This window comes from Manis javanica, chromosome 2 (genome assembly GCF_040802235.1).
Source record: "Manis javanica isolate MJ-LG chromosome 2, MJ_LKY, whole genome shotgun sequence".
In the NCBI taxonomy this organism is placed as follows: Eukaryota; Metazoa; Chordata; class Mammalia; order Pholidota; family Manidae; genus Manis; species Manis javanica.
In genome coordinates, this window is record NC_133157.1 from 208,164,255 (window position 1) to 208,180,283 (window position 16,029).

The 16,029-nt window shown below is 36.1% G+C and overlaps 1 protein-coding gene across 1 annotated transcript in view; it reads right to left on the bottom strand.

Annotated features, from left to right (window-relative positions):
* Window positions 1-861: 861 nt before the first annotated feature.
* The window catches only part of LOC140845706 (serine/threonine-protein kinase TAO1-like), a 55,492-nt gene continuing 40,324 nt past the window's right edge, over window positions 862-16,029 (bottom strand). Inside the window, exons 14-17 of the mRNA XM_073220523.1 lie at window positions 13,433-13,636; window positions 11,234-11,473; window positions 6,753-6,935; window positions 862-1,432 (exon numbers count right to left, since the gene is read on the bottom strand). Of these exons, the coding sequence (XP_073076624.1) occupies window positions 1,070-1,432; window positions 6,753-6,935; window positions 11,234-11,473; window positions 13,433-13,636 (990 nt within the window). The 3' untranslated portion in view covers window positions 862-1,069. The remainder of the gene's footprint in view (window positions 1,433-6,752; window positions 6,936-11,233; window positions 11,474-13,432; window positions 13,637-16,029) is intronic.

Sequence of the window (16,029 nt, forward strand, 5' to 3'; positions counted from 1 at the left end):
GAGTTGTTTTATTTCTGTATTCTCCCTCCTTAGCTCTTGCATATTTCTCTGCAAGTCCATCAGCATGGTTATGACCTTTATTTTGAATTCTTTTTCAGGAAAATTGGTTAAATCTATCTCTTCAGATTCCCTCTCAGGGGAGGATGTTGGGTTAGTCTGGTCTGTATCAAATTCTTCTGCCTTTTCATGGTGATAGAGGTAGTCATAGGCATTTGGCATGTGCGTCAGCTGGGAGATCAAAGTCCCTTTCCACTTGCTCCTGGCCTTCTTTCCTGGGAGAACGGCGACCCCTAGCAGCTTTTACTGGGAAGCTGCATGCAGACAGGGTCTCTGATTCTTGCCCCGCTACTGTGAAGTAAGCTCCGTGCAGTTGCTGTGGGTGTAGCCATTTTTAGGCCGCAGCTCTGCTCTGGTGGGGCCAAGCCAGAGGTGGAACAGGCAGGAGGCCATTTATCACTGTGAGGGGCCTCTGAGCTGTGTTGTTGCCCAGGGGCTCGAGGCGCTTGGAGTGCCCCGGGATTCCCAGCTACTGGGTTGAGTGTGCTGGGATGCCTCCATCCAGCTGTGAGGCCCCTGTCCTTTTAAGACCTTCAAAAAGCACTCGCTTTTCTTTTGTCCCAGGTGCGCCAGCTGAGGGTACCTGCTCGCAGGTTTTACTGTTCAGTTTCCTTAGTATCCAGCACACCACGCACTGTGTGTCCGTGCTCTGGTGTAGATGGCTAGGGCTGGGTATTTAGCAGTCCTGGGCTCCCTCTCCCTCCCTGCTCTGACTCCTCTCCTCCTGCCAGGAGCTGGGGTGGGGGGGTCGCTTGGGTCCTGCCAGGCTGTGGCTTGTATTTTACCCCCTTCGCAAGGCACTGGGTTCTTGCAGATGTAGATGTAGCCTGGCTGTTGTACTGTATCTTCTGGTCTCTGTTTTAGGAATGGTTGTACTTGTTGTATTTTCAAAAATATATATGTTTTTGGGAGGAGATTTCTGCTGTCCTACTTATGCCGCCATCTTGGCTCCTCCTCACCATTCTCAATGACTAAGTTACGTGTAAGACATGTGTGACCCATTGGATATTTTTCAAGTGTTCCATCCATCCCCCAGCAGCTGTCCGCCTGAAAACCCGAAGGCTATTGCGAACTCCCATACTGCTACCTCGGGGTACCCCATGCATTGACTCAGAAGGGTGACCTGCATGTCTGGGGACCCACCTTGCACTGGATGGCCCCAGGCTTGTGGTAGGCCACCTATGGGATGCCCCCTGTGAGGAGCTCCGGGGGAGCTGTGGCTGAACGCCTCAGGGGCAAGGTTAGAAAGGATGTTTCTAAAACCTAGTCCCTCGCTTTCAGATTTGAAAGCATTCATCTCTTTTGCTCGACGCTCCAGCAGGCTTCGTATCCTTTCAGTGCACTCATTCTGTGATGTCAATATCTCTTCTTCCATCTGTTGTGGGTTGGTGGGGGGAAGCAAAAAGAAAGCTCATTTATTTAAAAAAATCTATAAACTACAGAAACAGTAATTTTTCTGGTTTAAAGGGAATCATATAAATGTCCCCTCTGGCTATTTTAAAGGATGTACATTTAAAAATCAAAGAGATGTACTGTAGGAATCATATATAACTTATATTGCTAAAATGTGTAAAATCAAGTTCTTAAAAGCAAAGGTAATAATCTCTATTGAAATAATAAATCAAGGCAATTATCATCAATGGCTACCAAATCCATTAAGTAAAAAGACTGAAAAAGAAAATGTGTAAGGAGAATCTAGCCTTATTAGATACACCATAAGGTCACTCTAATATAATAAATATGGTATTGGTATAGGAACCAGTAATTAGTAAAACAGAAACAGAATGAAGTTTGTAAGTTTTTAATGCAGGACAAAAGCACTAATTAACTTAATGGGAAAAGCAACACAGGCACAAGTGGCTAACCATCTGGAAGAAAATAAAAATGGAACCTCATCTGATACCATATTCCAGAAAGATCAGAGCATTAAGTGAAAAACAAACGAAAACCATAAAGTTTCCATTAAAAGTTAGGAGACTCTATGTACTTAGAAATCAGTGGTTGGGTAGCTGTCAGAATCAGTTTTGGACAACTCAAAGGTTTACAAATATATATAGCTGACTAGAAATAGTTTTTAGTGTGAAAAAATACACAATAAAGTCAATGACAATGGGAAGAAGTTGATGGAGAAATTGTTAATGAATGAGAATATCTTAGCCCACTCATCAAATATGACCTCAAAGTGGGACTAGACATTATATATCTTTTGATGTGATGCAAAAGGAAGTGTAACGCAGTAACCCTTATGAAAATTCCTCGCAAAAATTTTTAAAAGGAAAAAAAATTAAAGTAAATATAATCATGCCGCTAGATCTAATTACCAGTTTACAGGAACTGCAAAGTAAAGAGGAATGCATTAAATGACACCTTGAGGGTGGAATCAGCCAAATTCAAATGCGAGAATTCCTACAAAGCAAGTGAGCCAGTCCACAATAATAAAAAAAGGGCACGGGAGACTAAAAGGCTTAAGAGACAATCAAATGCAATGTCTACGCCATGTTTGGGCCCCAATCTAAATAAACCAAGAAGACCTTTTTTTTAGATACAAAGGGAAATCTAAGTATGGACTGAGTATTAGGTAATCTTAAACATTTATTATAATTTTGTCAGTTAACACAATGGAATTATGACTATGTTGAAGTAAAAGAGTCCTTATTTCCTTATCTGTGTTGGGAGTAAAATGATTCTATGCTGGGATTTGCTTTAAAATATTTCATATACTCTGCCCCCTATTCTGCTCCCCTAAAAAGCCACATGTGGAGTGGGGAAACAGACGAAATATAAGCAAGATACTGATAACTGTTGAAGTTGGGTAATGAGTATTTGGGGACTTCATTGTACTAGTTCTTAATAATTTCACTAATACTTTTTGTGTATGTTTGAAAATTTCCATGATACAAAGTTTTTAAAAAACAAGAAATAAAGAGTATTTGTAAAGAAGTATTAAATTAGGTTTCAAGATACTTGAGGACTTAAGCCAATAGTCATTCTTCTCTACACAGAAATCTAGCTCAACAAATGTGCTTAATTTTTATATATCTTTTTTTTTACTAAGTTATCATTGATATACAATCTTATGAAGGTTTCACATGAGCTACATTGTGGTTACAACATTCACCCATATTATCAAGTCCCCTCTTATGTATCATTTTTTTAAGTGCCCTTTTAAAAACACACAATTTAGCATGGAAACAAACGCAAATAAGAAACTGCCACATAATATGGTAAGATTTAATAACAGATTTATAAGGTAAAGCAGAAATACAAAGGGATGGAGTACTTCACTCTATAGGGGAAGAGGAGTAGGGCAAAGAAGTCTTCTCAGAGAAGGTGACAGAAACTGGATTCGGAAGGAAAAGCACAAGTTTACCAGAAGACAAGGGAAGGGAAAGATATTTTCAGCAGAGGGAACATGGGCAAAGGCATGCAGAATGATAAAATGTGTGTGGGGAATTACAAATAGGCCAGAATGGACTTTGGTAGGGTGAGTTTGAAAATTATTAAACTCTAAGTACTAAAGTGTTACAAAGGTTTAGAGAGGGCACTTCCTAATGAAGGTTGAAAGAGAACCTAGATTAGACAAATGCTTCTTCTAAGGGAAAGATATCAAATTGTTAACTGGTGATTTCTGAGTGGTGAGATTAAAGACATTCTAATTTCTACTTGTTTCTCTATAATTATCAAGTTTAAAAAAATATGTATTTGTAAAATAACTTTTCCACTCTTTTAATATCTACATATAAAATACCCAATTCATATAGAATTAAATTTATATATCTGTAAGGATTCAAATAACTTCAAATTTTTCTTTTAAATCTTTTCTATTTTAAAATTTCAAAAATCCATTTATTAAGAACATTTAATTCAAAGGACCTAATAAAGGATAGGTTTGTACTGAGTATTTAACTAATTTGAATGCCCTGTATATTATTTGAAGGAAACTTATGACAAAAATATTAAACACATTAATGCTTATCCACTTTTATCCAGTAAGGACAGCTTAAGTTTTGTTTGCTAAATTAGTTTTGTCATTTAAGAAACTCAGAATATTTTTCAATAAAAATTAAAACTAAGATTTGTGATAGGTTAATTAACACCCATTTCTTTGAAAATATCTTATTTTTTACTGTAAATAAGGAAGGTGGTTTCACTGGATATAAGACTTCTGAGACTTCTCTCCTAACCTATCTTCTCTGAAATCAAATGTGTGAATATTTTCAGTTCGGAAGGTCCTATAAGATATTCCAATTGTCAATTCTTATTTAAAAACTACCAAACATCTTGTTGATATTAAGTGAAATATTCAGGGAAAATTAGAGGAAGTGTTAAGACAAAAAAAAGCCCATTTATACTTTGGAGATACTGCCACTTTTTATGCATGTATGAAATTCACATAGTTATGTTGTCATTTTGCTGAAACTTTAATGTAAATGAAGCACAAGGAAAGTTGCAGTAAGACCTCATGTGAGCCTCAACTGAGGCGTCCTCTGTTGGTGTCTCGACCTGGAGGACAATTCTTGGTTCATTTGGAGGCTGAAAGCAATCTTCAAACAGAATTATTATACGTCTAGAAACAACTAACATTCTCTCTGGTTCCACCTCTATTGTCAGATGACTGTTTCTTATCTGTACAACCAGTAGGCACAACGTACAGAAAATACGGATGTTACAATGTTTTCAAATCATACCATGGGTATATCACTGCCTTGGCAGTTGCCAACTGACTGACCCCAAACTGCTTTATAGTGATGCACCTCACTTGAAATATAAACATGAGCCCTGAAAATCAAGTAGCAACTCAAAGCACTGTAGATTTATTCCACTGTTTCTTTTATTATTTTTAATACTAAATAATCTTATTCATGTCAATTATCAAATACAAACCACCAAAACCAATCTACCATATTAATATAGCCATTATAAGTATTAGTTCAACTCACTTTAAGTGTGATTTGTCTTTATTTTATTCAACACCTCATAAGCATTTTTCCAAATTAATACTACCTTTATAGCCATTATTTAAATGGTTGAGTAAGATTTTATTAAATGGCTTGGTCATAAGCACTTAATTATTTTAGATGGTTAGGTGTTTTAAACCATTATAAACTTTGCCATAATTAACATATTTATGTGTATTGTTTTTCCTGTATTCAGGATTTCTTTTCTCTAAATTCTCTAAATTCTTTGCTTAACATTTTCAAAGATCAATATATACTTCCAAATTGCTTTCCAAAATGCATTAACAATGTATGAGAGTGCCACTGTACTTCTGGCAATGGTATCAGCCCTATGCCAACATTTTACCAGATTTTGTAGAACATAAAGGCCTTAGTTCATATATTGAAATAAGACTACAACTAAGATACTAATTAGCACTCTTAAACTCGGAGCCACTAGGTGGAGCTAAAAATACAAATAAAAGAGTACCAATATTTCTCTCATAACACTGTTACTCAAATACTATAGGTTTCTCTTTTGGTGATAATTTTGAAGCATAAGAGATGGAACTTTAGATTAAATTTTAAATATGCAAGTTGAAATCAGGCAGATTTATGAATTCTGTACATGGGACAACTACATTTTTCTAAAAATTTATATGTGTTTCTGTGTCCCCATGTTGAATGAGAAACACAATTGAGATAATTTTTAGAGGCAAGTAACTCTTAAAGACCCAGTAATAAAGACAGCTGTGCCAGAGAAATAGCAACACCTTATTTAGGTGGAGTTTTTAAGAACATATTTTTTTTAATAGAAATGAGGAATTCTATTTTTATCACAAGAACTGTAGAAAGTAGAGGAAAATCTATGGGCCAATTAATGGTCCAGAAGCAATGACAATTTTTAATAGACAAAACCATTAGGCACGAGTTAACTTACAGTGGACCTAAGACCGTGAACTTAAGGCTCTGGATTTCTGGAACATAGCATTCAATCCTGGATACAATTGATATTCTACTACTACTCAGGACAAATGCCTTTCCTCTTTCTTTCTTTCTCAAAAGCTTCTACCCATTGTTCTTTCTCCAATACACACACACACACACACACACACACACACACACACACACACACACACATACAGCCTCAGTACCTTAAAGGACAGAAGTGAATTTAGGGATTCAGGGTCTAATATATATGACAAAGAATAAGTAAAATAAATAAAGCTACATCTAGAAATAGTATTTTCAACCTGACTCTTCATCTGTGTAAAACTGGTTTTACCTTCTCTTTTCTAGTAATGCATCAATCTGTACAGTTTCAGACCAGGGATGAATGAATAAAGTATATTTCTGATCCCTTTTCCTTGTCTCTCTCAAGCAATTACTAAAGTTTTTTCCTTCACTATCCAAGTTTCTCTCCAATTTCTTTAGGTACAACTAGGTACACAAAGAAGTGAGGAAGCCGGAGCCAGAGCTATCCTTTTACAATTCAACTGTCTTCGCATAACTCCACATCATTCCTCTAGCAATTACTACTTAAGTATATTCCTTTAATATATCACACTCATTAATTTTAAGGATCATTACTGAATCAGTAATTTTAAAGAAAAAGAAAACACTACCAAAACTAGAATTAAGGAAATATGGTATTGTCAAGACAATCTAATGCCACCTCTGTCATCATGAAAATATATTTATGAAATGATTTTGATGAAAGCAAATACTGGCACAATTACTTTTTTCTATTATGTATACCTGTTGTTTTAAGAGTGCCTTGCGGAGGGAGACCCTCTCTTCAAGCTCCCGAAGCTCTTGAGCGTGTTGTGCCTCAGCCTGCATTTTGATCTTGCTCTGAAGTTCAGTCAACAGCTCCAGTTCCTGCTGCAGCTGCGTTTTCAAAGCCTGGCACTCTGCCTCCTGTGCTTCATCCAAATGCCGCTGAAAGAGAGAAAGAAAACATATATCCTCCTGTGAGCTGCCTTCTCATGACCTATGGAAAGGAGGAGGTGTAAGTGAAGACAGACTACTCTTCCATAGGGCACAACTGTTCTCTTTTACATCTTGGAGTAAACCTCTCTGGAAAAGGAAAACACAGCAACCAATGACGGCGTTATAAGAATAAAGCTATCATAAGCTATTTGGATGATGCCTAAAAAATCATTATTTTTTAAAGAAAAACAAAGACTCTGATTGATATAAGACTGTGAATCTCTTCTCTCCAATGGAAATAACTACACAACAGGGACAAGCACGCCACAGCTTATGGGCCACATCTGAACAGCTACCTGATTTTTTGTTTTTGTTTTTCAATAGTCCACTAATTAGGGATGGTTTTTTACATTCTGAAATGGTCACATTTTAAATGGCTATGTAAATACCCACATAATAACCTCAACTTTTCCTCCTAAAATATTTACTATCTGGCCCATTAAGAAAAAGTCTGTAAACTTACATAGCAACTATTTTGTAGCTGCACTCAAATGTGACCATCTGGATTCCCGATAAAGTACTACTCTTTGAACACTGCTTAACAAAGTTGCTTCTCCAATCTTGATGCGCTGTTGGTATATGAACTGAACGTCTGCAAGGCACCAGCAGAGAGCCTATGTGGAGCCTCATGTCCAAATGTATCAAGGAGAATTACATATGCATCATGCATATTTCCAAGCAATGCTGAGAACAAGAAGAATATGGGCCACCATGACTATTTCCCAAGGTGCAGCAGAGTTTTCATTTCCAACTTAATATTTCAATTGTTAGGATTATATTCAGGCGGTGGAAGGAAAGGGGCACTAAATTTGTTTTGCCTAAGTAAAATAAATTTACAGCTCGAGTGGAGAGCATTTCATTAATGTTGTGGTCATACTGCTCAGTTAAGATGGCTAAGTTTTGGGTCTGCTTCTCCTTAGGGTTTACTCTTTAGCACCACGAACAAAAACCTGAAAGTCAGCTAACTAATCTTTCAAAGGTCAAAGAAAAGTTATAAGGCAAGGGAAGGGACAACCCTTCTTGTGGTAATGATAGCAGACATGAACTACATAAACATTTTTGAGATAAAATAATTTGAGTTCAGAAACAGAATAACTCTGGCTTTAAATCACAGGTTAATTATTCTATGAACTCAAGTTTCATAGAACAAAACTTAGCAAGATGAGATCTATTTGATAAGGTGTACCCATCAGGCCTACAAGTAACAACACTCATTTGCTACACAAAGGCAGAACCTACAGTTGAAATTATTTACCTCAATATATATACTGCCAGATATTGAATGGTTGACTAAGTCTGCAAATGCATGTATGACCAAACACTCTTGTCAGGGAACTAGTACACACTCTTTGCTCCATTACTACAAAATCAAATATATATCCTTTTCTGCATTTTACACCAATTGAGGTACTAAGTCATAGTCATGTGCCTTTATTCTGTGAAGGGTCAAGAAATGTCTAGAAAGAAAGACAAACTCTTGGTTTAGTTACTCTTAGCACTGCTCTTAAATACTGCCCTTGGTTAATAAAATTCCTCCAAGTTAGCCAGAAATGGAACAATGAAATTTAGAATTCTCTTCTGACTTTGTGTAACAGCCTCCATTCTTTAAAAACCTTTTAAATATTCAAATATATTGCCAAGAAAACTATAGTCACTCCATATCACTAGCTAATGACAAAAAGGAATGCCCTGGAAAATTTTTTCGACAAGATTAATACTTATACCAAGAACAAACTATATTCCTCAATGTTTCACTCAAGTGAAAGCAGGATAAACATGTTCCAGTTGTTTCTTAATCACTTAATACTGAGAAAACATCACCTGATGGCAGCTGAAGAAATGGCAGATAAACAATAGGTGTTTACCCAAGTTATTCCTCAGAAATGGTGCCCCAATGTCTACAAATACTGTCAGCTTACCTAAGTGTGCAAACTGAAGTCCTCCTATCCCCCTTAAAGTCTTGGAGAAAGTTGGAATAGTTGCAGCTATTGAAGTTGAACTACTACTTAGTAAGTACAAATTTACCTAAAAAGGTTACAACTATTACTTATGTAAATGAAATGACATGATGTTAAAATAGAGTCTGTTTTCTCCAAGAAGGGACTAGGGTTACCAAAGGGAAGGGGTTGGGGAACGTGGGTGGGGAGGGAGGGAGAAGGGGATTAAGGGCAGTATCATTAGCACTCACAATATAGTGGGGTCACGGGGAACGGAGCACAGCACGGAGAAGACAGCAATGACTCTATAGTGTCTTACTACGCTGATGGACAGTGACTGCAGTGGGTTGGGGGGGACTGGATAGTATGAATGAATGTTGAAACCACAATGTTGTTCATGTGAAACCTTCTTAAGATTGTTTATCAATGATACCTTAATTTAAAAAAAATAGTCTGTTTTGTTCAAATTGTGCAAGTATATAGATATATACAACTAAGAGGAACATGGTGATTTTCTTTCCGACTAAAGTAACAGAACAATCTCTTTTATGGAAAATCTTGACCTTATGTATCATGAGAGGGACGCTTCCTATCTGAAGTCTGACTACGATTGTGAGACGTTATCTTTCCCCTCGATTTTTTAACAGTATCTGTGAAAATCAGACTAGTGTCTACAAGCATTCAAACTGAGAAGGCTGCCACAGCAGGGAACCAAAAGGGAGGGTTAAACCATAAACAAGTAACCTCTTCCAAGCCCCAGAGAAATGAAGTCATATCAGATTTATGGTCTGACCAAAGAAAACTAAACAAGCTTTCAGGTTGGTTTACTTCTGGGCGCTGCTCACTTTAAAACTGTAATTCATTTTATAGACATGCTTTAAATATCTTTTGGTGGGAAACCCTACTATGTACCCACTACAAAGACAAAGTAAATCTGGAAAATCATTATGAATTCTGATTGTGATAAGCATTAACTAATGACGGTTATGAGGGTAGTCAACGTACGAGCCACTCTGTAAACAATGTTCATTAGCTGTTTTGAAGATACAGCAAAGTATAAAATTTGACTTAGATTCACAAGGAAAGGGCAAATCTTAGCTTTGGTTCTGTGTTTTGTTCAGGACAACTTGTATGAATGGAGTTGAATAGGAATCAGAGACACCACTAGGTGTGGTTTAGCTTCTGGTTTGGACACAGATTACTTCTGTGAGTGAATTTCACTTCACTTTAGGAGAGTTATTCAGGTAAGTGTTGTTACCTGATAGTTTTATAGTTAAATGGTCAAAGAGTTTGAAAAGGGGGTAAAGAAGATAGTGTGGAACCGGGGCTTTATTGGATGTAAACACAAGTTTACAATGTGCAGACATGTACAGATTAACTGAGGTACTACTGTGGGTGACAACATATATAGTGGGTCATTTTGGTTTTTTGTTTATTAAGATTCATGTGATTATACTTCACATATTCATTACAAGTTATAAAATTTGAAAATTCCTTGGAATTGTTAACTCTGGTTGATTTTGGTAGAGGGGGCTGGACCAGGTGGCCTAAAGAACAAGGAGAGGGAAACCTTTAACTTTATAATAAATACACTTTGGCATCATATAAATATATTTCTCTATCAAAGCAAATACAAAATTTAAAGTCCTTTGATATTATATATCACCAACACTTGTCTTTCCTTATTTGTCTACAAGACAGCATATAATACCTTGCTTCACTCTGATGTACTAATTAAAAATACACTCCAACTACACATGCCCTGGTCTTACCTATGTTACCAAACACAGAAAGAATGGGAGTAACAGTGTGATAATTCCACTATTCCTCTAAAGATGAGTATTGACAATGAAGGGAGAGGGGGTAAAAAGGCATTTTTCATTCACTGGTTTCTGTACTAATTAAGAACTTACTGACTCTTTTGGATACAAATCACATTCAGAGAAATAAGATTCCAAAACTATAAAACTTGGAACAACAGAGAGAAGCCAGCAGGTTAGTATGTTGATATGTAGACTGTAGTTTCAACACTGGACACTTGAGTACACTTAAAATGAGAATTTTGAATCTTATTCATGACACTTTCCACAGTTAAAAAGTTCTGGCCATTTTTTGGTACTCTGCTGAGAAATACACAAGCAGAAGTCTGTAGCCATAGACCCTCTACACCAACACTAACCAAACATGCTAAAAATGAAAAGAAAAAAGCTTATTTAATTTCTTGATGACAGGCATCTGGCTTAGACTTTTACTGGTTACATGATGCCTTTTATCTGTTCTCCTTTGCCAAGAAGCTTAGGCTAAATGTACCTTCAGACTCTGAGGCTGCTGTCGAACCTGCATGACATGCTTCCGCCTCAGTTCTCGCTCTCTCCGTTTATTACGCTCCAGCTGGTCAGTGAGCTCGGTTTGATGCTGCAGACTCATCAATTCACAGCGCATCTTCTGCACTGTGTTGAGGTGGCGGAACTCCAGTTCTTTCATGGACTCATGCTGTCGCAGCAGCATTGCATGCTCTAAGTCCTTGTGAGCCTTTCTTTTATTTAATTCCTAATCCATAAAAAAAGACAAAGGTGTAATTTGCTGATGTACAATGCCAGGAGAAAAAAAATCCTAAGAAACAGAATAACCAGGATATATTGATGTAATCCTCTGATTTAATAATGGCTGCACAGTGAATATTAGACTTTAATTACTGGAACTGTAGAAAATGGGCAATTAGTAGTACAATTGCCTTATCTGTTCATTTACTATTTATACTGCTTTTAGCAATAAGCTTAAGACATATCAAATCTGTCCCAAGAGACTTAATGTCCTTTGTACTCTCTTTCCATCATTTATGTTTCCTAATTTTGTATTGAACAGGATTTCTAAGTCATCCTTTGAATTTCTTCAGAGTATACATTCAATTCTATTACATGCAGTATACCCAGTATAGTGCAGTGGTTAAGAACACAAGACTCTAGGGCTAGGCTGCCTGCTTTCTGAATCCTGGCTCTGCTACTGACAAGCAGTGAGTCCTTGGGTTAATTACTTAAACTCTCTGTGCTGCCATTTCATTACTTCTCAAATGGAGACCATAACATAGCTGTTTCATAAAATTAACGTGAGAGTGAAATGAGTTCATAAGTGGAAAGCTCTCAGAATACCTACCTCATGATCAATAAATGTTACTACAATTTTTTCCAGTTTAAAAGATTAAATGTACAACACACACACATACACACATTCTCTCTCTTTTTCTATGTAGAAGGAAGTCAGACGTACCCCCTTTGCCTCTGCTGCCCCTTCTCCAGGGGCCAACATTTGGTGCATGTTTCCCAAGCATCCCCACGCTTATCGTGACACAACTATTACACAAAAACATACAGTTTTAAAATTGTATAACAATATATATTATAGGCATATAATATGCCTTCTTTACCTAAAAATATAATGGACAAATACAGATTTTTAAAAAATTTTTTATAGGAAGCTTGTGCTTTCTGATGCCATAGTTTTTCTATTTCTTGTTTTATGACAAATTTTCAATAAACATCTACACATAATACACCATATAATTATGTTACTATTTCTTTAGGATAGAATTCTAGAAGCGGATTCGATGGGTAGAAGATACATGCAAATTAAATGGTTAAAGCTGCTGAATTATGCTCCAAAATGGCAGTGTCAATTTATATTCTTACCGGCATTGACCACTTTACCATGCCACTACTAGGACTTACCAAGTTTTTAGACCGATCTTATCTAATTGATGCAATTGTTTTCATTTGAATTTCTTTAATTATTAGTGAATTTGAATAATTATGTTATACTTGAAGTTTATTTTAAGCCACTCTTGGAAATAAATTGATCTATGCTCATAGGTATACTTGATAATGAGAACTGTTGTTTTCATTGGCATAAGTTTCTACATATTCCCAATGAATAATTTCATGATTATACAATTATGTTAAATGGTAGTATATACCTTCATGGCACCCATTTCAGATGAAAAGGCATAAGTTATCCAATTAATTTTCTCATATTTAAAAATTAACAGTTCTTTCATGGAATTAATATTTATTATATATTTACTTAATACATATTTATTGAATACCTATTATGGGCCAGCCACTAGCTACAAGGCCTGGATATATCTAGCCACTGGATATAAAAGCCCTGAACAGAACCTGGGACTTCATCTAATTTCCATTCTACTTGGGGAGAGAGAGATCCCCATAAAAAGTGTGTGCACGTACATGTGTATGTGTGTGGTGTGTGTGTGTGTGTGTGTGTGAGAGAGAGAGAGAGAGAGAGAGAGGAGTGCAAGAATATTTAAAGAAGGGAGGAGGATTTGGAGATCAGAATTGAGGAGATATGAAGTGAGGGGGAAGGTGAACCATATGGGTTGGGTTTCAGGGAAGAAGGACTTAGGCAAAGGCAAGCAGAGGCGCTCTAAGGCCCTGAGGGTGGGATGTGACTGACATATTTTCAGGAAGATTCTGATTTCACACCATTTACACATACCTCCCTGACAAGGTCCTGCTCCAAGTTATGGCACCCGAGTAACAGCTTTCTTTTGAAGCGACGGCATTGCAGCTCTAGGTACCGTCTCTGATGCTGAAGAAGATTGGTCTTTTCCTCTTCTTGGAAATGCTGTATGTTCTCTTTCTGCTTTGAAAGCCATTCCTGTTTTTCTTTTCTTGGGGTGCTCTTGTTTTCATTCAGCTCCTGGCAAGATAAAAAACAACTGAGTTCAAAATACATAAAAATTAACTACATGAATATACTATTTGCTAGCTGGTAATCTTCAGTAAAAGTACTTAATTTGTGCCCTCTCTCATGGGCAGGCAGGGCAATGACCTTAAAGGAGGTAGGTAGTATTTTTCTGTTTCTGGAGTTATACATGAAGTAGGACAAGAAAAGAGAAAACATACACTAGAAAACACGCATACTTTTTAGCTTTGCACGGCTATATTTAGGATGGCTCGTAGCTTTGAAAGCACACAATGATTGGTGAATGAAGTCAAACATCTTTCTTTAAAGCCCTCCAAAAAGGGGAATAAGACAGTGCTTTCAAGTTAAAATCACACATGAATTAAAATTAAGGTTAAAATATAGTTATGGCTCACTTCTTGGTTTCAACAATAGAAATACTAAGTTTTTGGCAAAGTTAAGGATGGGTTCAGTATAAAAGACCAGAAATTAAATGGAAAAATCAACAAAACAAAAGGAAAACAGAGACCTTTTAGAATAGATTCAGCACTATAACCACTGAAAAAGGCAAGACCAATGTTTTTCTACAGCATTTCAAATATCATCTCACAAACTACCTAAAAAGAATGTATTTATACTGGACAAGATGAGAATATTGACAATACATTCAATGATGCAAACCCGAGGATGTTAATTAATACTAGTATATTTCAACCTAAAATGCATGAACCTTGCAGAGAATATAAATCAGCCATCTTTCCCAGGTCTAAGATGATTATTTTTAGAGACTGTTAACCTATGGTTCTTCATCTGTTGTTCAAGAAAGAAACCAATTATTCATTACTTTCATTGATAAGATATTCAAGCACATAAAAATAAAAAACACATAAGTTTGTAGTTCTCAACTTAAGGATGTCAATGAGAAGACAGGGATAATACAGGCATATACAGAATCACTTGGCTATGTTTTTCAAAATCTTTTGCCAAGGAAATTTCCCACCCACAGGACTATAGTATGTCCCTTCCTCTACACTGATAATAATCATTCTAAATGAACACACACACACACACAGACATACGCAGACACAAAACTACCTTCTAAAAGAAAATGGACTTATTAGTTAGACTATGAATTATATGCTTAAAGGATTATCTAAAACAACATATTCATTTATAAAACTAAAACCTGGTTTCACTAGGAAGCAACTATAGAACTGCATTTTGTTGGATATTTATTTACAGTTGGGAATCCTATTTACCATCTTTTCAAATCCCATGTTCTAGTATTGAGTTTAGCTTTTAGATTACAGTAATGGGAATACATAGCAGGTTATATTCTTCAAACTTAGAAAAATCTTATCAATGAACCTCACTCAGCAGGGTATATATAACAAGGCTTTGTGCCACCAATGTTCTTAATAAGACTTATTTGTCTAAATATAGGTCAAGTTCCTACACACGTAAAAGCACTATACCAAAGAGATTATGGTTATTTTATCTAGATTAATTTATCTGTGTGCTAATAATTAATTACATGGACTAAAAATTTCAGTCCATCAGTCTGTAAAAGAGGGTGTAAACTGGGGAAGTCTTGGTGGGTGGGGAATTTTCTTGGCAAAAGATTTTGGAAAACATAGTCAAATGATTCTTTGTGTATATGCCTGTATTCTCTCTGTCTTCTCATTGACATCCTTCAGTTGAGAACTACAAGTTCATGTGCTTTTTATATTTATGTGTTTGAGTATCTTATCCACAAAAGTAATAAAGAATTGGTTTCTTTCTTGAATAATAGGTGAAGAACCATAAGGTCAATAGTCTCTGAAAAATCATCTTATACCTACAAAAGATGGCTGATTTATATTCTCTGCAAGATAATAAATATGCTGTAGTTGACACATATCATTTTCCTGTCCTGACCACTATCCTGAATAATAATCCCCTTTCAGAAATTGCCTTAGGACAACATGGCTTTCCTCACAGTTAGACTAGATCTGCGATAAAAATAAGTTCAAGAAAGCAGCACATAAAGGGCAAACACACATGAAATCCTGTAGCCATAAAGACATAATTAGCATGCTTTCGTATTAAAGAAAATGGGATGAGAAGAAATGCCTCTTATCCTTCTTCTGTGTTAAAATCAGAATAAGAACAAATTATTGTAATCTGAGCCCAAAGTAAGAACGTATGATTTACTTTTAAAGGAAGAGATGTATGGCTCTTTTTCACAGCTAAAATATTTTTATTTCCAGTGACTCAATTACTTAAGAAAGCTACTAAATAATAGCTTTATAAAATAATTCACATTTTCAAGAGATCACTTTTTAGATCCCACTCAACTGAGGATCTCAGCCATTGAAAAGTAATAGGTTATAATCAATATCCTCACTTAAACTGATATATTGTTGGTG